The sequence below is a fragment of the Leucoraja erinacea genome, chromosome 5, assembly GCF_028641065.1.
Source record: "Leucoraja erinacea ecotype New England chromosome 5, Leri_hhj_1, whole genome shotgun sequence".
NCBI classification, from domain to species: domain Eukaryota; kingdom Metazoa; phylum Chordata; class Chondrichthyes; order Rajiformes; family Rajidae; genus Leucoraja; species Leucoraja erinaceus.
Genome location: NC_073381.1, coordinates 2,116,398 through 2,140,700, shown reverse-complemented (window position 1 = coordinate 2,140,700; position 24,303 = coordinate 2,116,398). Strand labels below are relative to the sequence as shown.

At 43.2% G+C, this 24,303-nt stretch overlaps 1 protein-coding gene across 1 annotated transcript in view; it reads right to left on the bottom strand.

Annotated features, from left to right (window-relative positions):
• sec63 (SEC63 homolog, protein translocation regulator) overlaps positions 1-21,831 on the bottom strand; it is a 106,523-nt gene extending 84,692 nt beyond the window's left edge. Inside the window, exon 1 of the mRNA XM_055634979.1 lies at positions 21,563-21,831. Coding sequence (XP_055490954.1) covers positions 21,563-21,686 — 124 coding nt within the window. The 5' untranslated portion in view covers positions 21,687-21,831. The remainder of the gene's footprint in view (positions 1-21,562) is intronic.
• Between the last annotated feature and the right edge of the window lie 2,472 nt (positions 21,832-24,303).

Below are 24,303 nucleotides of genomic sequence, written 5' to 3'. Positions count from 1 at the left end.
CAGCAAATCACTGGTAGAGCTGCTGCCTCACAGCACTCGGGACCGAGGTTCAAAACTGACCTTGGATGTTGCTTGCGTGGAGTTTGCACATTCAAATATATCTGCGTGAGTTTTCACCGGGTGCTCTGGATTCCTGCCATATCCCAGAGGTGTGCAGGTTTCTTGGTTAAATGGGCCTCTGCAAATTGCCCCTTAGTGTGTAGAGAGTGAGATAACATGGAACAAATGTGAACGGGTGATCAATGGGTAATCGCTGGACTGGAGATGCTGTATCTTTCAATCAAAAAGCTAGAAGCAATGCTTGGTTCCCTGGACAATAAGAAAGGAAAAAGGGTAGGATTTGTGTAACATCTCCTGCCAACCTAATGGGAATGTGCAATAGGTGTCATAAGCCATGGAGTTGCAGAGTTAAAAGTATTTGCAGGCTGCAAAAATGGAAAGGGGAAGATGTGCCTGAAGGTGGCATCTTATTAAAAGGTTTCATCCACTGTTTTTGTGTGATAGGATGCAGGTAAGAGCAGAGGTTGGAATGAAACTGACACAGTTAATAGCCCTGTTGATGATAGAGGTCAAGGGTAAGAGATGGAAATTGCAGATAAGAAAAAATACACCTCCATAGATAGCACTGGTGTAGATGTTATCATCATCAGAACAATGATTAAAGGAGCCAGTGACAACATAATGAGTCTTTGCAGCAAGTAGCTCGGGAGCAAAAAAATGCTGAGAGCTATATTCTGCACTTTGTATCTTTCCCTTCATTCCTGCTATTGTACTTGCGTTTGGCTTGATCGCATTTATATACAGTTTATTTGATTTGATTGGATAACATGCAAAACAAAGCTTTTTGCTGTACTTCAGTCCACGTAACAATAATAATGAAGTTAAATCTAACTTACTGGATGATCTCAGCACAGGTCAAGAAAAAGAAAGAACAAATGGCAGTTTTGGTGACTATCGTGAGAGGACATTTAACCCATGTATTTGGCTGGCATGAATAGCCATGTCAACCTTTACCACATTAATGTGTAGGAAGGAACAGGAGATGCCGGTTTACACCAAAGATAGACACAACATGCAGGAGTAACTCAGCAGGACAGGCAGCATCTCTGGAGAGGAATGTGTGACGTTACGGGTCTCGGCCCAAAACGTCACCCATTCCTTCTCTCCAGAGAAGGTGCTGGTCCCGCTGAGTTACTCCGGCATTTTGTGTTTACCACATTCTTTATTGCCTTTGATCAACACAAAGATACTGACTTGAAGATTTACTATTCATTGCCAAGTTAGAACAATCTTTCTTGGCTAATCTGTGGCAGAATAGAGATTCTGATGATTTAAGCGTTTCAGCGGATGCATTCATTGGGGTCCCGTGTTCAACCCACATTTAAAACTTTTAACCATTTTAGAAGTTTTCTTTCACACATCATGGCAGGATTAATTTAATCAAATAATGCAATGTAATAGAGCTAAACCAAGCACACTTGAGGTTCTCAAAAATGCTGGAGAAACTCAGCGGGTGCAGAAGCATCTATGGAGCGAAGGAAATAGGTGACGTTTCGGGCCGAAACCCTTCTTCAGAAGAAGGGTTTTGGCCCGAAACGTCACCTATTTCCTTCGCTCCATAGATGCTGCTGCACCGGCTGAGTTTCTCCAGCATTTTTGTGCACCTTCGATTTTCCAGCATCTGCAGTTCCTTCATGAACACACTTGAGGTTCTGCCTTGTCAACTGTCCTGGAATACAAAGCCTTCCTTTTCCCATTACTAATTATCTCCTTACACTGCTTTCCCATCCTTTACCAGCCTCACCTCAAGCACAAACAAAAGCCCCTGGATAGCTTTGTGATTAATAACATATGTATATATCATTTTCCTCAATGCCAGAGAGCTAAAGACACATAATTCTCCAGATATGCTCCTGCAAGCTCACCTTGCCCACAGAACTAAATCTGCATTTTCTCCTGATTTTAAATTTATTTTTTTTAAAACACAAAATCAATCAATATCCCTTCCTTCTCATCTTTTTTACTTATTTTGCTTATATGTAATACTTCTCAGTTAGTCCCTTCAAACATGTTGTCATATTCCCAATACATATCGTGTAAACATCTCCCAACCACTTGTTCTTGAATATAGTACTGGTATCACCAAAATCAATCCTCTATTTAATAGTTTAACAAATACAACGTGTTGCTAAAGTAGGAGCAATTCCAATCCAAGTCATTCTCATCATTCTTAATCTGTTACCTTCGACATAGAGATAACCAAATTTGTTCATCTCGGACCTTGCCTACAACTGAGACTCACTACCGAGAGACGTCATCCATCCAGACTTACTTTTACCAGAACCCCAGGACAGACTGAGTAGTCTCTCACAAGGTTGAACAACCTACCTACTGCAGGAATTGCCAGGCAGAGTGTTCTACAGACCCACTCTCAATGACATTTTGAAGGCTTTTTGTTGCCAAAGGCATTAAAAAGGAATCAAATATATTCAAATAACAATGGAAAAATGTATTTAAATAGTTTAAACATAACAGATAGTTTAAAACATGAACAGTAAAACAACTCAAGCATGTAACTTTTTACACAGGTCGGCAACCCCATGCAAATGAACAAAGTTGCCATTCCTAATAGGCAGTGCCCTCCATAATGTTTGGGACAAAGACCCATCATTTATTTATTTGCCTCTGTACTCCACAATTTGAGATTTGTAATAGAAAAAAATGACATGTGGTTAAAGTGCACATTGTCAGATTTTAATAAAGGCCATTTTTAAACTGAACATTTCTGCTGAACATCTTAAGTATGCGAGTATGAGGATAGCTCCTCTCCTTGCTATTTGTTTTACTGGCTTTATGATTCATGGCTTGCTACCAGACTCAATGTAGTCTGTTCTGTTAGTGCCGGTCATTAAGGACAAAGCTGGTAAAGTAGGCAGCCTAAATAATTACAGGCCCATAGCTTTAGCCAGCATATTGCCAACGTTTTAGAAAGAGTTCTGCTGGATAGAATAAATGAGTTTGTTAACTTCACAGATAACCAGTTTGGCTTTAAAGCTAAACATGGCACTGACTTATGCATATATGCCCTAAAGGAGATTGTAAACAAATATAGAGGCAAAAACTATTAAACCTTATGTGCTTTATTGATGCTTCCAAAGCCTTTGACCATGTTAGTCACAGAAAGTTGTTTGGTAAAATGAGTCAAAGAGGGGTGCCTAAATACATTGTGAGAATTCTGGCCTACTGGTATGCCCACCAGACTATGCAAATAAAATGGGGCAATAGGGTCTCAGCCCCATTTGGGGTTAGCAATGGTGTTAGACAAGGGGGAATTTTGTCCCCAGTCCTTTTTAATCTATATATTGATGATCTGTCCAAACAATTGAAAGCCTGTAATACTGGGTGCGTGATTGGTAATATTTTAGTGAACCATATTATGTATGCAGATGATCTTGTAGTCTTTAGTCCATCTAGCGCTGGTCTCCAGCAGCTCCTTCCTATATGTTCTGTTTATGGTGTGGAACATGATATTAAATATGATGCTAGTAAGAGTGCTGTTATGATCTGTAGAACCAAAGAGGATAAATGTCTAAAATTTCCTGATTTTAAATTGTCTGACAATAATCTTAGTGTCTGTAATAAGGTAAAATATCTAGGGCATTTTATTACAGAACAAATGACAGATGATGAGGATATTTATAGGTAACGACGCATGCTGTATGTACAGGCGAATATTCTCTTGCGTAAATTTGGTGCGTGTGCAGATGTGGTGAAGATGTCACTGTTTAGAGCATACTGCACACCACTCTACACTGCGCAACTATGTCGAACTATGGAAAGACAAGTGTGCAGAGACTAAAGGTGGCATATAACGATGCCATGAGAACACTGCTAAGGAAACCTAGATGGTGTAGTGCCAGTAATATGTTTGTGGCTGCAGGAGTCAGTACTTTAGAAGCTATTCTAAGAAATCACATGTATACATTCATTTGCAGGATAAATGACTCTAAAAATGTAATTATTGTGGCCTTGTCAAATATAAGGGTTAGCACTACACGCTACGAATCCCAGCTGTGGAGACACTGGTATCATTGTCTCATTGTAGGACATTGATCATTCTTTTAATCTGGATTTTTAACTCATGTATTGTGTTTTAAAAAATATATAATTTATGATGCTTTTATAAGTGATATACTAAGATTTTATATGTACTTTATGATTTTTTTTTAAATATGCAATGCATTTTTTTGTTTAATGTAATGTTGCCACTTGTCTGGACCTCGAGTCCGTAATAAATTATCATTATTATTATACATTTTGGTTTCACCATGTAGAAATGACCGCAGTGTTTATACATAGTCCCCCCATTTCAGGGCACCATAATGTTTGGGATACAGCAATGTCATGTAAATGAAAGTAGTCATGTTTAGTATTTTGTCGCATATCCTTTGCATGCAATGACTGCTTAAAGTCTGCGATTCATGGAAATCACCATAAGCTCAAGATGGCTGCAATACAGGCCTGGCAGAGCATCACCGGAGAAGACACCCAGCATTAAGTGATGTCCATGAATCGCTATCACATCTCAAATTGTAGAGTACAGAGGCATGGGTCTTTGTCCCAAACATTATGGAGGGCACCGTGAAGCTGAGATGGTAAATATAAAGTGCATCAAGTCCCTTTCTCTATCCCATCGCCATACTACTGTGTAACTCAATGCCGTTCAGAGACAAAGCGATAGTTAGATGCATCGGCATCCAACCTTCAGTTTGGTTTGGATATCCACATCGAACAAAGTATACAGGTAGTAGTATATGCTTCCATCACACAAATAGAGTATAATGCATTTGACAAATTAGAGAACAGAGAGTGTTATGTGTATTACATACCCTCATTGGTTATGACACAATTTCAACCTAGAAAATTTTGATTTCGTTATTTTGGAAATTGACAAGCAGGAAAAAGCTATCTTGGAAAAAAAAGTAAAAGAGAAGAAAATCTGTTTTCCTGTAACCTCACACTATTAATCAAACAACATTGTCTTGAAAGAAAATAGCTGCTACTTAATCCGTGGGTGGCCATTAAAATTGACACGCAATCGCATCTATTAATACTAGTGCAATGATAATGTAATAGGCCATATTTGGTATTTTTAGCTTACAGAAACAATGATCTATTCTACATTTTCTTTGATCTCCATCCATTTTATCTCGTTTTCACACCTTACACTTCCTTATCTTTGTATCCTCTCTCCCAACTCAGTCTGAAGAAGGGTCTCACCCAAAACTTAATCCATTCCTTCTATCCAGAGATGCTGCCTGTCCTGTCTCCCGGTAGGCGGCGCGACTCTGGTCAGCAGCGGCCTCTGCAGCCCGTCCGCGTTTTTATTATTTTTTGTCTATGTTTCTATGTATTTTTTGTTGGGGTGTGTGTGTGTGGGGGGGGGGGGGGGGGTGGGGTGGGGAGGGAGGGGGCAACTTTTAAATCTCTCCCTGCACGGGAGATCCGACCTTTTCTTGTCGGGTCTACGTTGTCGTTGGGGCTGCAATGAGGTGCGGCCTCCAACAGGAAGACACCGGGGACTCTGGTGCCGACTCACCTCACCGTCACCGTCGTGGAGCTGGCCGAGTCCGGAGCGGGTGGAGCGGTGGTGGAGCGCTGCTGCTGCTGCTGATTCGGAGGCTGCAACTGCGCGTCTGCAGATGGCGGCACCGGGAGCCCGCGGGTCACTGGAGGGAGACCGCTTTTCAGGGCTCCTGCAACGGCGACTTCTCCCGCCTGAGTTGCGGGGTTGAAGAGCTCCTGGAGCGGGGCCTAACATCACCGCCCCGCGCGGCTTGGAATGGCCGCAGGACTCTGCGAGCGCACGCCGGGGGCTCTTACACCAAGACCCGGTGTGCGATCTTGCACCACCCGGCGTGTCTTTAATGGCTGCGGGACAATCGCCATCGCCAGCCGGGGGCTTTGACTTTGACATCGGGGGGGTGGGGGGGAGAGTGCAATGGAGAGATAAGTTTTTTTTTGGCCTTCCATCACAGCAATGTGATGGATGTTTATGTAAAATGTAAATTATGTTGTGTCTGGGGTCTATTTGTTTGTAATGTATGGCTGCAGAAACGGCATTTCGTTTGGACCTCAAGGGGTCCAAATGACAATTAAATTGACTATTGACTATTGACTGCTGAGTTACTCTGGCATTCTGTGTCCATCTTCGGTTCAAACCAGCATCTGCAGTTCCTTCCTATACATTATTCTTTGAGGCAACAGATACGGTGCATGGATAATGTAATGGATGGCATATACACAGCTTTCATGATCTTTAACAAGATGCTATTGAGCAAAGTTACAAGTGTACAATCAAAATGTCGCTAACCCTCAGAAACAAGGAAACAGAAGAGCAACTTCTGTGAACTTAGATATCACATTAGTCTATTCTTTCAAAATCATACCAGAGAAAGTTGTACAAATAGTAAAAATTATAAAGGGCCCAATTTCTTTTGCAATCCATTATTGCAAATTTAACACAAACATTTCAAGAGGGCCTGTATACAAAAACAGGGATGTTATGTTGAGGCTCTTTAAGGCACTGGTAAGTCCGCTTTTGGAATATTGTGAGCAATTTTGGGCACCATACGGAGGAAGGATGTGCTGGCTCTGGAGAGAATCCAGAGCAAGTTTACAAGAATTATCCCAGGAATGATCAGATTAACCTATGATGAGTGTTTGTCAACACTGTACTTGCTGGAGCTTAGAAGAATGAGGGGGGGGGGGGGGGGGGGAACCTCATTGAAACATTGAAACATACAGAATTGTGAAAGGCTTGGACTGAGTGGATGGGAAGAGGATGTTTCCACTAGTCGGAGAGTTTAGGACTAGAGGTCATAGCCTCAGAATTAAAGGAGATGAGGAGAAATGTATTGAGAGGGTGGTGAATCTGTGGAATTCTTTGCCACTGAAGGCTGTGGAGGCCAAGACAGTAGATATTTTTAAGGCAGAGATAGATAGATTCTTGATCAATACAGGTGTCAGAGGTTATGGGAAAAGGCAGGAAAATGGGGTTAGGAGGGAGAGATAGATCAGCCATGATTGAATGGCAGAGTAGTTTTGATGGGCCGAATGGCCTAATTCAACTCCCTTATGATTGACACGATAGTGTGAGGGCAAATAGGCGGCAATAGATTCCTTCCACCCACCCCCTTAAGAATAACTTTTTTCAAAATAAGGGGGTCAACCATTTAGGGCAGAGATACGAAAAGATGGTTTTCACCCTGGGAGCAGTGAATTCTCTATGCAAGAATCTGAACTGTGATTACATCAAGGCTGATTGATAAATTTCAGAAATCGAGGGATTTATGCGACGTTACAGGAATAGCACAGAGGTAAAAATAATTTATGCATCATCCTACCTAATAGCAGAGAAAACAAACACATGGCCTATTTGCTGCACTGTTCAAGAGTCAAGTGTTTGGTTGTCATATGTACCGGAACGGAACAAAGAAATGATTATTTGCTGAGGCTTTACAGGCACATTAACAGAACAAATAAATGTATAATTAATTAATATTGAAATAAATTAACAGCAAGACTTGATACCCAGGCCATAATAGTGGAATCTGAAGTGTGTGGTTCAACCTAAACAAAGTCCATAGTAGATTGAGGTAGGGTTGTGCAAAGATGTTATGGTTGTTGAAAAGTTGTTCATAAACCTGGAGGTCACAATTGTCAGCCTCCTGTACCTTTTCTCCCCCGATGATACCAACAGGATGAGTGCTTGATCAGGTTGGTGTGTGTCTTTGATGATATTAGCTGCCTGTTTCTGTAGATCCATTTGATGGTTAGGTGGTCAGTACCCCTGATGGACCGGGTAATTTCAAACACCTTCCACAGTCTTCTTCATTCTAGGGTGTTACCAAACCAGGTCATGATACACCTGGTCAGTATGCTCTCTGCCAATCTCTAAACAAATATTCAAAGATATGCACATGCAGGAACTAAGAGCTGTGAAAGTCCTATTCTAGTTTGACTCTCCAAAACACAACACCTTGTATTTACTGAATTGAACATCATTTGCCACTGCTCGATCCACTTACCTAGCTGATCATGATTCCATTTCAATTATTGCAGAAAGCGAAGATTGATAGGTTCTTGATTCTTCTCAAGGGTGTCAAAGATAGGGAGAAGGCAGGATAATGGAGTTCAGAGGAAACATAGATCAGCCATGATTGAATGGCACAGTAGACCCGATGGGGTGAATGGCCTAATTCTGTTCCAATGTCTTATGGTCTTATAAACTACTTAATTGGCTGCAATAACAGCTATTTTCGTGTTATCTACACATTTACTAACCATGCCTAGTACATTCCCAGTTCGCTTATGATAAATGACCAACAACAATGGGCCCAGAACCAGTCACTTTTACACATCATTAGTCACAGTCCCCATAGTCCAAAAAACCTACCACCATTCTCTGTTCTTACGTCAAACCAAATGTGTATAAAATCATCTGACTCTCCCTGGATAGCATGCAAACTAACCTGCCAGACTAGACTACCATGTGTAGGAAAGAACTGCAGATGCTGGTACCGGTACATATGACTCCAGCATGTTGTGTCTGCCTTCGACTAGACGACCATACAGGGCCTTGTTAAAGACCCCATTAAAGTGCGCCTAGACTATGCCCACTCATTCCCCTGCTCTCATCAATCCTCTTAGTTATTACCTCTTTAAAAAATCTCCAACAGATTTATGAGACAAATTCCGATGCAAAAAGCCAGGCTGACTATCTCTACTCAGTCCAGTGCACTTGGATCCTCTCAAAATCGCCTCCCGAAACTTACACACCGCTGATGTCAGGCTTACCAGCCTGTAGTTCCTTGTCCTGTGCTGAAATAACAGCAACCTAGCTACCTTTCACTTCACTTGATGCAAACATCTCTGCATAGTGCTTATGCAAACCATATATTTTGAATGTGCTGTGATCACATCAGTAGCCATATGTTCCTCATAATATTTAATGTTAGACATAAAAATCCCAATCTTAACCACAGGGAGTCAAGTCTGAATGGTCCCCGCACAAAATATAATCAATCTCTCTGAAGAAGCATCTCGACCCGAATGTCACCCATTCCTTGTCTCCAGAGATACCGCCTGACCCGCTGAGTTGCTCCAGCACTTTGGATTCATAAACCATCGTCTGCAGTTCCTTGTTTCTACTTCTTCCTCCTCAAGTCCACCTTTGTGCTTCATTGAACAAAGTTATAAAGTTACTGAATTATCCGTTAGCTTCTTTAAACAGAAACAGAGAAGCAAACTAAAAGGTCATTGACCAGACGTGCTAATTTCATTTATCACATCCACTGATGCTGCTCAACCATGCCCAGTATGAGCCTGTAACAGGAAAAACAGACCAGGCCAAACAAATTCTTGCAGATCAATTTGTATTGATTGGGTCTTCTGTCTGATTCTCATTGAAACATTTTTTTTTCTCACACCACCAAAAACAGCCAAAAGTAATCACCTTTGCTCACCATGAATGCCAGAGATATAATCATCACTCAAATTACAGTAAAATAAACCTTTTGTGCATTTGAGACTTAAACTGCTCCAAATACCAATTAACAATATCTGTTAATCATTTCTTCGGAATCCCATCTCTTTGGAAGCTGGCTGGCGGCATAGAATTGGTGCTTTAATTCCCTGTCACTTCCCATTCATAAAGTAAATGAAATATGATGTGGCAACATTCCTAGTGAGGTCAAAGAGTTATAATTTGAAATTCCAATTCTAAATTTTCCCTCAAAAATATCCTTGTTTTTGCTCACTCAATAATTATTTTACACAATGAAGTGGGATGGGAATGGGATGAAAAATTGCATCTTTTTTTTTTTAAACCTCTGCCCACCTGCTGGAACAGTGCAAGTGTGAATATTGACTTAGCATAGGTTAAAGCACCAAAGCCCCATGACTCAAATTGTTTCTCAGTTTCATTACCGACTTGCGCATTTGAAGAATACCCATGAGTGCAACCCTGCACCTGTGGAACCACAGTGCAGAAGGAAAATGATTAGCTGAAAACCGTGGGGAGGAAAAAGCAAGGAACTTCTTTTGCTAATAGAGAGGAAATATACATAACTAGCAAATACAAGTAACTTCAAAAATCAAAAAGTAAACTATACAATTTAATTCTAATATTTTAAAGTTCAATGCTGAACTTTAAAATATTAAAAATCTCAATGACATTATTAAATCTCATTTAGACTTTAGAGATACAGCATTGAAACAGATTCTTTGGCCTAAGACCCTGGTGACCAGTGATCACACTAGCACTATCCTACAGACTAGAGACAATAGACAATAGGTGCAGGAGTAGGCCATTCGGCCCTTCGAACCAGCACTCAATGTTGTTGTGTATTTGGGTGCTTGGAACTGACTTAAAATAACACTCAGATACGGGAGTAAACTAACATGCTTCTTAATTCCAGGACGCCACCTTGAGTCTCCCCCAGCGCATGCGTTCCCTCGCACAAGACATAACATTTGCTAATTATATCACATACATCACACTGCTCCCCCTTTAACTTGGAGGTAGGTAACACCATTTATATAATATACACCACAAATGTGATCATGGCTGATCATCCCCAATCAGTACCCCGTTCCTTCCTTCTCCCCATATCCCCTGACTCCGCTATCTTTAAGAGCCCTATCTAGCTCTCTCTTGAAAGTATCCAGAGAACCGGCCTCCATTGCCCTCCGAGGCAGAGAATTCCACAGACTCACAACTCTCTGTATGAAAAAGTACAATTTCCAGAAGCCAATTAACCAACAAAGCTGTACATCTTTGGATGTGTGGGACGAAAGTGGAGCACCCAGAGAAAATCTACGAGGTCACAGGGAGAACATATAAACTCCATACAGACAGCACTTGCAGTCATGATCGAACCCAGGTCTCTGGCGCTGTAAGGCAACAACTCTACCACTGCACCAACCAGTTATTATATCTCCTGCTAATATTGTTATACTATAGCTATTAATTAATAATTTAGGTGTACAATATTTAGTCTAGGACAAACAGACTAAATTTAGAAAGAGCAGTTGTAAGCTGTGTAGTATAGATAACAGTTGCCAACAACAGATCGGAATGTTCACAGTACGTACATAGAACAGTAGAGCATAGGAACAGACCATTCGGCCCACAATTCCCATGATGGCAAGTTAAACTAATCATCTCTGTCTGCATGTGATCCATATCCTTCCATTCCCTGCCTCTCCAAAACCTTCTTAAATGCTACTATCGTAACCGCCTCCACCACCCCTAGCCCCCACTGTGTAAACAAAAAACTCACTCTGCACATCTCCATTGAACTATCCCCCCTCTCACCTTAAACTATGCCCTCTTGTCTATGACTTTTCAACCCTAGGAAAAAGGTTCTGGCTGCCTCTCATAATACCCATGTACACTTCTATCAGGTCTGCTCGAAGCCTCCAACACTCTGGAGAAAACAAGCCAAGCCGTAGAATCAGCTCACAATTTAACATGTTGACCCCCCCCCACCACTCAAGCTGAAATTAAATCCACTGTTAAAATTAGCTAAGGATGTCAAGTGAACCTAATGTTTCCACTAGATGCATTTTGCTCCAGTTCCAGCCACTCCTCTTAGAACTGGGAACTATTATGCTGTGGCTGCTGATAGGAAAGATTTAATTCGATTGTTAGCCTGCACCTTGCTAGAAAACACATTTTTTGATGATCGCTGCAGCACATTTAGAATAAACTTCATTCTAACTCCTACGTCAGAGAGGGTTCAGAGAGGTTGTTGGTGATGAATAGAACTATCACCCAAAATAAATTATCTCTTTAAGTAAGGAAGGAATGGAAGATTTGATTGAATTCTTCACAAAAAAATGCAACAGCTATAAACTACGACCATGTTTTATTTTTAATGTGAAGGACTAGATAGAGTGGGTGTGGAGAGGATGTTTCCATTAGTGGGAGAGTCTAGGACCAAAAGGCACTGCCTGGGGTGGGAGATTGCAACCTTCACGTGGTCTGCCCTGTTTCAACAAATGCAATCAACTTGGCGTGCACAATCAAATAAGATCAAATAGAACAAGTTGTCCTACAACTTCAGGCTGTGCACGCCATACGCAAGAAGAAGGCACAGCCTCAAAATAAAGGGACGTACCTTTAGAATGGAGCTGAGGAGGAATTTCTTTGGCCAGAGGATAGTGAATTTGCGTAATTCATTGCCACAGACAGCACAGTGGCGCAATGGTATATTTGCTGCCTCAGAGCACCAGAGCCCACCCCATGGCTGGGTGAGCCAAATGGCCTAATTCTGCTCCTATGTCTTATTATCGTATGATTACAAAGTAACAATCTTACAATCGTAATTTTATCAATTGAGTATTTTCTTTTGTACCGTATGCTTATCCCAATATTGCACCCGATATTACAATTGATTCAAGATTAGGATAGCTAAGCATCATAAAAACAAGGTCCAATACCTTGGTGTACTAATGCATTGATCACACACAGAACTGATGGAATACCATGCCTACCAATAGACAACAGATAATAGGTGCAGGTACCGCAATGTGAATGAGTACAATTTAAATAAATAAGTTTATGAATTATATTTCTAAAAGAAACCTCATTAATAACAAGGCAGCCAAGTGCAAAGATGCAAGTCTTTTAGGTAATTGAATCAATGAAAATAGTCAAAGTGAATTAACAACAGCAAGAAATCGCAAAGTGACACAAAATTTCATCCTGATATTGAAGGGTACTTGCACTCACACAGCATCTGTAATTCCATCATAACTCACCAGCAACTCCATCTTACCCCTCCTCCCGTTCCCCAAAGCACTTTAGTGACAATACTTTTAAAATATAGCCAAAGGTGTAAAACAAGAAAAAGGTATGAAGCAGGGTGGTTGGGTTAAAGGAGTGGAAACCATAGTCCCAGGGGAAGAAGTTCATATCCTATCCTGGGAGCTAGGGAATTTGAAATACAACTAATTAAAAAAACTTGAATTAACAATGTCAGCTCAAGTTGAAGAATCATAAACCACCAGATAGTCATAAACCCTGCGGAGTTCATGAACATCCTCTGGTGTCGTCATTGGATGGATGGGGTGGGAGATTGCAACCTTCACGTGGTCTGCCCTGTTTCAACGAATGCAATCAACCCGGCGTGCATAATCAAATAGAACAAGTTGTCCTGCAACTTTAGGATGTGCACGCCATACGCAAGAAGAAGATTGGATTGATAATGTTCAATTGCATTGGCAAGCATGGAGTCACAACTGATTTCCTTGCAATAAGGAACCAGATGTACTGATGTTTAGATCTATGTGCAAGAGTCACGACGCACAGAAAACCTCCCATAACCTGTAGAAGACTACAGGTGTAGAATAAAGGAGAGGTTCACCAACAGTAACATGTTAAAAGAAAACACTAGTATTGAAGAAATTAATAGACAATAGTTGCAGGAGTAGGCCATTCAGCCCTTCGAGCCAGCACCGCCATTCAATGTGATCATGGCTGATCATCCCCAATCAGTACCCCATTCCTGCCTTCTCCCCATATCCCCCGACTCCTCTATTTTTAAACCCTATCTAGCTCTCTCTTGAAAGCATCCAGAGAACCGGCCTCCGAGGGGAATGAAGTACAATAAATTCTCAGGTCCTGATGACTTGTATTCCAGGTTTTTTTTTTTTTTGGTTTTTTTATAATGGTAGCAGTTAAGGAAATAGTAAAAGCAATATTACTCCCCTCCAAAATACGATAGATTTAGAACAGTTCCCACAGGTTGAAAGGAAGAAAATATATTCCACCATCAAAGGAGAGAGGGTGAAAGGATTGATAATTCAATGGATATTTTTAAAGGTGGAGATTGACAGATTATTGATTAGCAAGGGGGCAAAAACTGGAGGATGGATTGAGAGAGAAAAATATATCTGCCATGATTGAATGGTGGAGTAGTCTTGATGGGTCTAATTCTGCTTCTAGAATTTCTGAACTTATGAAAACAGAACTGTGAATTAGATAACTTTACATTAGTAATAGTGGCTCCTGGTCACTCCCATAGCTTTGCAAATTATTTCCTCACCATCTATTTATCAAATTTCCTTGAAGCCACAATGGAATCTGCAGGCCACGCGTTTACATTCCAAGCATCATTCCGATTTCTCCTTAGTTTTAGTTTATATCCGTGACCTCTATTTCCCCATTCCTCCACCAACAGGTTCCCACTATCCACTGATTTCAGACCTTTCGTTTTCTGTGATTTTATTAAATCTTCCTTGATATTTCTCCAAGGAAAAACAGTTCTAGTCTCTCTAAACTATCCCTGTAACTGTAATCTCTTCTCATAAGAACCATTCTGTTCTGGACCCTTTACAAATGCTTCTACATCCTTACGAGGCGGCCATAAATGAACACAATATTCCAGACCAATGTTTTATAAAAGTTCAGCATGACTTCCCTTTTGTATGTTCAAGAAGGAACTGCAGATGCAGAAAATTGAAGTTAGACAAAATTGCTGGAAAAACTCAACGGGTGAGGCAGCATCTATGGAGCGAAGGAAATAGGCAACGTTTCGGGCCGAAACCCTTCCTCAGACTTTTGTCTACCTTCCCTTTAGTATTCAATGCCTGTTAAGAACCTAGAATTCTGTTTGTCTTATTAACTTTTTCAACCGGCGTTGCTTGTGCACTGGCATTCACAAATCTCTCTGCTCCCACACCCATTTTACAACCGAATCCTCATCCTATATTTCCTCTTCCTTGCCTCACTTTTTCCCACAATAAACGTCATCTACCGCATGCCTGCCATTCCATCGGCATATTTCTATCCTACTGCCCTTTATCCATTTCACAAAACTGACGGCATGTCTTCTGTCCTCCGCAAAATAAATAATTGTGGAGACACAAACACAAGAGACTACACATGCTGGAATCATGAGCAAAAAAAACACTGCAGGAACTCTGCGAGACCGGGAAAACATCTGGGAGGGAAATAAACAATGACTTTTTAGGACACAAAGCTCTGGAGTAACAAAGAGGGGCATAAAACATCTATAGAGAACATGGATGGGTGACGATTTGGGTCAGGACCTTTCTTCAGTCTTCCGACCACAATGTTTACACCAGACATGCCAAATTAAAATGATCTCATTTGTATGTACATAGTTTATTATCGTGTGTATTGAGGCACAGGAAAGTTTTGTTGCCTGCTATCCAGTAAAGTCCGACTAAAGTTAGTCCAACAACATCCACATCCCTCTATTCCTTGCACTTCCAATGTGCCTATCTGAGCTTTTTAATCACCACTATCATACCTGCCTGCATCACCACCCCTGGCAATGACCTCGGTGTAAAAAAAAACATGCCCCGCACATCTCTATTAAACTTTCCCCTTCTCGCCATTGCTTTGCCCTCTTGTTTTGGACATTTGTCTAGTCTCCCTCTCCCCTGACTCAGTCTGAAGAAGGGTCTCGACCCAAAACGTCACCCATTCGTTCCCTCCAGAGATGTTGCCTGTTCTCCAGCATTTTGTGTCTACCTTTGGACATTTCCACCCAAGGGAAAAAGATTCTGACTACCCTATAGAAACATAGAAAATAGGTGCAGGAGTAGGCCATTCGGCCCTTCGAGCCTGCACCGCCATTCGATATGATCATGGCTGATCATCCAACTCAGTATCCCATCCCTGCCTTCTCTCCATACCCCCTGATCCCTTTAGCCACATCTAACTCCACCATCTTAAATATAGCCAATGAACTGGCCTCAACTAGAATTCCACAGATTCACCACTCTCTGTGTAAAAAAATGATTTTCTCATCTTGGTCCTAAAAGACTTCCCTCTTATCCTTAAACTGTGACCCCCTAGTTCTGGACTTCTCCAACACCGGGAATAATCTTCCTGCATCTAGCCTGTCCAACCCCTTAAGAATTTTGTAAGTTTCTATAAGATCCCCCCTCAATCTTCTAAATTCTAGCGTGTACAAGCTACCTATATAATTTTATATACTTCTATCATCTGCCTCAACCCCAACGTTCCAGAGTGAACGATCCGTTCATCTGATCTCTCCTTTTAGCTGAAACCCAGGCAGCATTTTCTGATAAATCTCCTCTGCACCCTCTCCAAAGCCTCCACATCCTTTCTTTAACGGGGATACCAGAACTGCACCAATATTCCAAATGCTTCCTTCAATTCCCTCCGTAGATGGTGCCTGACGTCCCATCTGCAGATAGACACAAAATGCTGGAGTAACTCAGCAGGACAGGCAGTATCTCTGGAGAGAAAGAAAGGGTGACGTTTTGGGTTGAGACCCTTCTTCAGACCGAGTCAGAGGAGAGGGAGACTAGACAAATGGAAAGGTGAGGTGTGAAAACAAAAGAACAGAGCAGACAATGTATCTAGGAATGATTCATTGTTAGCCGAGGGTGAGGTGACAACGAGGCATACAAACTATAACATTTAATCAGGACAGTGAAACTTCCTCCAACAGTGTGGTTTTTATTTTTGCTGAAAATTGTGGCTTGCACTTTCAACACTCAATCATTTATATAGATGAATAAAAACAATGGAATCACCACCACTGATAACAAGTCAAAGGCAACCCACCACGATTAGCATCCTATAGTCAAGCTATTTTTGGATCCAGTTGGCCAATACAACTCTGATCCCATGTGGACCAGCCTGCCAAGCAAGACCTTGTCAGAAGACTTACTAAAAGTCTACGTATATCATCACCAGTTTTCATTAATTTAGAAGGCAAAGAGAGGATTCCTTTAGTTCTGGAGGTCATGGCCACAAAGATCAATGTTAGAGCCCCAGCTGTTCACAATCTATTTCAATAATGCGAGGGAATATATTCAGATTTGCCAATAACGTGAAGCTGGACGGCAGAGTGAGCTGAAAGAATGCAGAGCAGCTTAAGGAGGGAATTTGCTGTAATCTATAACCAAAGGATACCAAGACACTTGGAACGGATAAGGCAGAACAGTGGATTTAAGACTAAATTTGATGAAGGCAAATTGGTTCATGTGACCTTTCAGATGATGCACATAGGTTATTAAAAAAAAACATTAAAGTGTACAGTACAACTGGTGTAGATTGAGAATTGGTAGGCAGATAGAAAACTGTGGGAATAAATAGGTATTTTTCAGGTTGAGAGAATGTGACTAGCAGGGTGTCAAATGTACAAGTGCTGAGGCACCAGCTGTTCACAAAGAGATGGAAAGAATCAGAATAGTGATTATTTAAATTATGAAAGAGTGAAAGTGACTTTTTTTTTACAAATCATTGGAACTTAACATTCAGCTTCAGCAAGCAGTAAGGCACACAATATGTTGCCCTTTACAGCAACACATTTTGGTTACATGAGCAGAAAGACATTTTGCTCTAATTACAGTAGGTGTGCCCTGGTGAAACCACTTCTGGAACATTTGGTAGAAATCTGGTTTTTCAGAGGTAGAGGGTGTGCAGTGAAGATTTACCAGACTTACTCTATGAACGGTGAGCTTGTCATACAAGGTGAGTTTAGGCTGTACTCTTGAATTTAGATGAATGAGTGGCAATCTCTTTGCATACAAAATTCTTGCAGGTTTGCCAAGAATTGCTCTTTCTCACAGTCTGGGTGTCTAGAATCAGGGGTCACAGTCTCAATAGACAATAGGTGCAGGAGTAGGCCATTTGGCCCTTCAAGCCAGCACCGCCATTCAATGTGATCATGGCTGATCATCCCCAATCAGTACCCCGTTCCTGCCTTCTCCCCATATCCCCTGATTCCGCTATTTCTAAGAGCACTATCTAGCTCTCTCTTGAAAGTATCCAGAGAACCTGCCACCACCGCCCTCTGAGGCAGAGAATTCCACACTCACCACTCTCTGTGAGAATCCTTGTCTCCATTCTAAATGGCTTACTCCTTATTCTTAAACTGTGGCCCCTGGTTCTGGACTCCCCCCAATATCGGGAACATGTTTCCTGCCTCTAGCGTATCCAAGCCCTTAACAATCTTATATGTTTCAATGTCTCAAAATAAGTAGTCAGTTACTTGGGTCTGAGATACATTTCTTCACATGGTGGGAAATGAATCTTTCGAGTTCCTCAAAATTTTAAATGTTCCATACCTCAAATATTATGGCTTCAGTCCTGCCCCAATGTTCAAGCGCTAATACAAAATATTAGGTAACATTGCTGAAAAAAATGACTGTTTGTGGAAATATACTGTAATTAAACAATAGAAAAAAACAATTAACCTAGATGCAAGTAAAACTGCACAAATATCTGACATGAGATCGTAATAAAATGAACCAGAATGAGATTCATAAAACGTCAAATTAAAAAACGTTTCTACATACAGAAACCATTCCAGTCATGTGGAGATGAAGATGCTAAGAATACATTTGCATTCTGCATCCACAACACAACAGAGCAAGATATCATGCAAACTTATCCACTAACTTCAAACTCGCACAAGACTGCACCAACCCCTTCAGTGTAAACACAAGTCCCTAGGTTTAATTAAATTGAATTAAGATACTATTTCAAAGTTCATTCTGCACGTCACGACTCTTATGTATACAAATACAATGCAGTTTTTCTATTGCTTGGACATGCCGGAAACATGTTCCCGATGTTGGGGGAATCTAGAACCAGGGGCCACAGTTTAAGAATAAGGAGTAAGCCATTTAGAACGGAAACGAGGAAACACTTTTTCTCACAGAGCATGGCGAGTCTGTGGAATTCTCTGCCTCAGAGGCCGGTTCTCTGGATACTTTCAAGAGAGAGCTAGATAGGGTTCTTAAAGATAGCGGAGTCAGGGGATATGGGGAGAAGGCAGGAATGGGGTACTGATTGGGGATGATCAGCCATGATCACATTGAATGGCGTTGCTGGCTCAAAGGGCCGAATGGCCTACTTCTGCACCCATTGTCTATTGTCTAAACACCACCCTCCCCACAAACCTGTAGTGTTTCTTTTGTAGAAATATAAGAAAAAAATTAAAAATTATGGGGTAGGCCATTTACGACTGAGATGAGGAAAACCCTTTTCATCCAAAAAGTTGTGAATAGACAATAGGTACAAGAGTAGGCCATTCGGCCCATCGAGCTCTGTGGAATTCTCTGCCAGACGGCAGTGGGGGCCAATTCACTGCATGTTTTCAAGAGAGTTAGATTTAGCTCTTAGGGCTAACGGAATGAAGGGATATGAGAAGAAAGCAGGGACTGGGGTACTGATTTTTGGACGAGCAGCCATGTTCATACCACTTTTAATTTCTGTTTGTGGTGTACAAGTTTCTTGTCAGCACCCAGAAGCAGTTTTAAATGTCATCACAGTCCATTAGATTAAATGACAGGAGATTTATGGCAACATTAAAGATCCATTGGCAGGTGTAAAGATAGAAGTCTTTACTGTTTCAAGGACAACATCAACCAAGCTGGAAAATAGTTAACTTGACTTCTTGCTTTGCAAATGCTGATTTATTTGTTGCACAATATTATTTTTTAAATTTTCAGTATCTGAAATTCTCATTTGGATAGATACCGAGATACGTTATGAGGAATACCAGTCCAATTCTGCTGAAAGAGGCTCAAAAGTATTTTTTAAAATCCTAAACAAAAACAAAACATCTACACACTAAAAAAGATGGCATGAAGAAAATAAAATGGAAACACCCACTACTCCATACTCCCAAGAAAAAGTGAAAGTCATTTCACAGCTGTTTGTCAACAAATCAGTGCAAGTCTCCTCTTAAATCCAGTCTACACTAGTTTTTCTTTAGAAAATAAAAAAATTGCCAAAAGACCAAAAGGAAACAGTTTGAAAGACTGCAGATCATACACACACACACACACACACAATAACTTTTGGAGAGTACTTTGTGTGGGATCAGTGTCCTGTTGTTCCTGTGTAAGGAGCCAGGCGCTGTGTTGATCCCACCACCTAACAGCCATATGCCCTGCTTTCATTGGTCATTGGAAGTGGAGTAGGTCCTGCGATTAGGCTGTGCTCTGGGAGCACTGCATGTTTTGCACATATATATATATATATTGTGTGAGTGTGAGAGAAAGGTGTGTGTGTGTGTATATATCATATGTCTGTGTGTGATGTCTGTATGTGGGAGAGAGGGAGACAGTTCTACACTATGTATCTTCCCCTTTGCTCTATTGTACTTGAGTTTGACTTGATTGTATCAGTTGATTGTATGTTTAGTATTGTCTGATCTGTTTGGATGGTATTGAAAACAAAGCTTGCCACTGTACCTCGGTACATGTGACAACAATAAACACAAACTTGGTCCACGTTTGCATGGAAGACAGACACAAAGTGCTGGAGTAACTCAGCAGAATAGGCAGCATCTCTGGAGAGAAGGGTGAAACGAGACACTTCTGTCTGGCCTGCTGAGTTACTTCAGCATTTTGTGTGTCTTCTGTGTAAACCAGCACCTGTAGGTCCTTCTTACATATATAATGTTTGCATTGGCTTGGCCGGGGAGAGGGGGGGGGGGAAGAGGGGGGGGGGGGGGGGGGGGAAAAGGAAATGGGGGGGGAAGGGGGGGGGGGGGGGGGGGGAGGGGGGGGGGGGGGGGGGGGGGGGGAGGGGGGGGGGGGGGGGGGGGGGGGGAAGGGGGGAGGGGGGGGGGAGGGGAAAGGGGGGGGGGAGGGGAGGAAAGGAGGAAGAGGAAGAGGGGGAGAAGGGGAAGATGGGGGGGAAGGGGAAGATGGGGGGGGGAGGGGAAGATGGGGGGGAAGGGGAAGAGGGGGGGGGAAGAGGGGAAGATGGGGGGAAGGGGGAAGGAAGAGAAGAGGGGGAAGGGGAAGAGGGAAGGGGAAGGGGGGGGGGGGGGAAGATGGGGGGGGAAGAGAGGGGGGGGGAGAGAAGAGAGGGGGGGGGGGAAGAAGGGGGGGGAGAGAAGAGGGGGGAAGGGCGGGAGAAGAGAAGAAAAGGGGGGGGGAGAAGAAGAGGGGGGGAAGAGAAGAGGGGGGGGGAAGAGAAGAGGGGGAAGAGAAGGAGGGGAAGAGAAGAGGGGGGAAGAGAAGAGGGGGGAAGAGAAGAGGGGGGGGGAGAGAAGAGCAGAGGAGGGGGGGAGAGAAGAGGGGGAAGGAAGAGGGGGGAAGGAAAGGGGAAGGGGGGGAAGAGAAGAGGGGGGAAGAAGGGGGGGGAGAAGAGGGGGGGGAAGAGAAGGGAGGGGGGAGGAGGAAGAGGGGGAAGAGGGGGGGAAGAGGGCGGGGGGGAAGAGGGGGGGAGGAGGGGGGGAAGAGAGGGGGGGGGGGGGAAGAGGGGGGGGAAGAGGGGGGGGGAGAGGGGGGGGAGGAGGGGGGGGGTGGGGGGGGAGCGGGGAAGGGGGGGGGGTTACAGGAACCAGGGAGGGGAGGGGGAAGGAGGGGGGGGAGGGGGAAGGAGGAAGGGGGGGTAGAAACTGGGAGATGGCGCACACACGCACGCCGGCGAGTTTGTTTGGAGACCACATACGCTTGCTTGTTTGGGACATTTCCCGGCCAAGTCTGTCGGCGGGGCACTCACTCACTCACTCACTCACTCACTCACCGTCGTTGTGGTCTTTGGGCCAGAGGTAGAAAGTGGCCGGGATGACGAGAAGTCCCACGAACGACGTGAGGAAATAAAAGGAGGTGTTGCCGCTGTCGTCGTACTGGAACTGCTGGCCGGCCATTGCGGGTTTGTCTCGCTTCCTCCCTTGTGTCTGTGTGTGTGTGTGAGTGTGAGAGAGCGACTGACTATCTCCTCATCCACGCTGCTGGCGCCGCCGCCGCTTCAGGCCTCTCTCTCTCTCTCTCCCTCCGATCCCCGGCCTGGCCCAGCACCACAGACGTGGCACTGCGCACGCGCACCGCCCCCCCCCACACACACACACACACGGCAGCGCGCGCGGGGTCGGGGGGGGGTCGGGATCGCGCGCGCACGCACGCACGCACTCGCCGGCAACGTCAAACTACGCGGGAGCGAGCACGCTCCGTCCAAAGGCGGGCTCTTCGGGATCAAAGATCCTATAGCGGAGCAAGATAGGCCTCTCCTGCGAAATGCAACGGGCTGACGTATAGTACACTACGGAGGGGATCCTGGGCATTTTGCCCCGGCCATTTTAGTAACCTGACCGACCCGACTCGCAGTGTAATCAACGTTGCCGGGGAACAGTTTGTGTGAGTGATATTGCGTTAGATTTATAGAATAGTTTCTTTATTGTCATTGTAACATGAACCATGTACAACGAAATTTAAAAATGTCAGCCAGTCAGTGCACCATTCAAACATTTCTAAAAGCTAACGATACATACAAGGTAAAATATTAAAAGATAAACAACTAAATAAATATCACGAAAATAGCACGCATAAACACCCAACCCTCCATCCTTCTGTCGATTTCACAGTGTACCACAGTCCCTTAGTATGTATCGCCCCTGCGTTCCTTGGCGGCTACATTTAGTGCTTTTATAGCAGTGGGGTAAAAACTGTTTTTTAGTCTGTTCGTCCTTGTCCTTGTAGATCTGTACCGTCTGCCTGACGGCAACAGTTCAAACAGGGAGTGTCCGGGGTGGGAAATGTCCTTTATGATGCTCTGGGATTTCTGTTGGTTCATAATTCTGTTAGTTCATAATTCTGTTCATTCTTGTTAAAGAATAAAATGTTTATAAACACACATACATTAATGTGATTATGTATATAATCATATAACACACACAATTATATCTCTGCTATAAGATCTTTGCTGGGGATGTTCTTGGTTCTTGGTTTCTTGGTCCTCCAAAATATTCCAAATTGGAATTTAAACTGGAGGTGCTGGAGGGAGGACTTAAACCAGAAAAGGGTTTTTGGGGAAGAAAGAGCTACCTTAAATTTAGTTGCATCTGGTTATAAAATAATTAAATTATAATAAGTTAAATTAAAAAAAAAATTAAAATGATGAGAGGGATAGACAGAGTTGACGTGGATAAGCTTTTTCCATTGAGAGTAGGGAAGATTCAAACAAGAGGACATGATTTGAGAATTAAGGGACAGAAGTTCAGGGGTAACATGAGGGGGAACTTCTTTACTCAGAGAGTGGTAGCGGTGTGGAATGAGCTTCCAGTGGAAGTGGTGGAGGCAGGTTCGATTTTATCATTTAGAAATAAATTGGTATATGGTAGGTATATGGACGGGAAAGGAATGGAGGGTTATGCCCCTGTCCCACTTAGGAAACCTGAACGGAAACCTCTGGAGACTTTGCGCCCCACCCAAGGTTTCAATGCGGTTCCCGGAGGTTGCAGGTAGTGGAAGCAGGTAGGGAAACTGACAAAAATCTCCGGGAACTTCACGGAAACCTTGGGTGGGGCAAAGTCTCCAGAGGTTTCCGTTCAGGTTTCCTAAGTGGGACAGGGGCATTATGTTCTGAGTGCAGGTGGATGGGACTAGGTGAGAGTAAGTGTTCGGCACAGACTAGAAGGGCCGAGATGGCCTGTTTCCGTGCTGTAATTGTTATATGCTTATATATGGTTGGGTAACTATGATAGGGTGAAGACTATTCCATGCTTTAATTGTGCGGGGGGAGAATGAATTGCTGTACACATCTGTATTGGTAGCTGGTACCTCAAATTGGATCGAATGCCCTCGTCTGCTCCTAATTAGAAGGTGGGGGGGAATCACGTGGTTGCTTCCGAAGAGCGCGGTTGGAGGAGGGGAGGGACGTCGGTCACCCTTGGTGCTGACGGTTGGTCACGTGGGGAGGGGGAGGGAGGTGGTCACGTGGGGTGGGTCTAGCCGGAGGGGGGGTCACGTGGCAGGGCTGCCAACTCTCACGCATTGAGTGTGAGAATCACGCGTTTCGCCAAATTCTCACACTCTCACGCTAATCACAAATTTCTCACACTCTGGATTTGGAAGGAGTAGGATGCGGACCCACAGTCCCGTTTATATCAATGGGTCGATGGTTGAAAGGGTCAAAAGCTTCAAATTCCTGGGCGTGCACATCTCTGAAGATCTTTCCTGGTCCGAGAACACTAATGCAATTATCAAGAAATCTCATCAGCGCCTCTACTTCCTGAGAAGATTACGGAGAGTCGGTTTGTCAAGGTGGACACTCTCTAACTTCTACAGGTGCACAGTAGAGAGCATGCAGACTGGTTGCATCGTGGCTTGGTTCGGCAATTTGAGCGCCCTGGAGAGGAAAAGACTACAAAAAGTAGTAAATACTGCCCAGACCATAATCGGCTCTGATCTTCCTTCCATCGAGTAGATTTATCGCAGTCGCTGCCTCAAAAAGGCTGGCAGTATCATCAAAGACCCACACCATCCTGG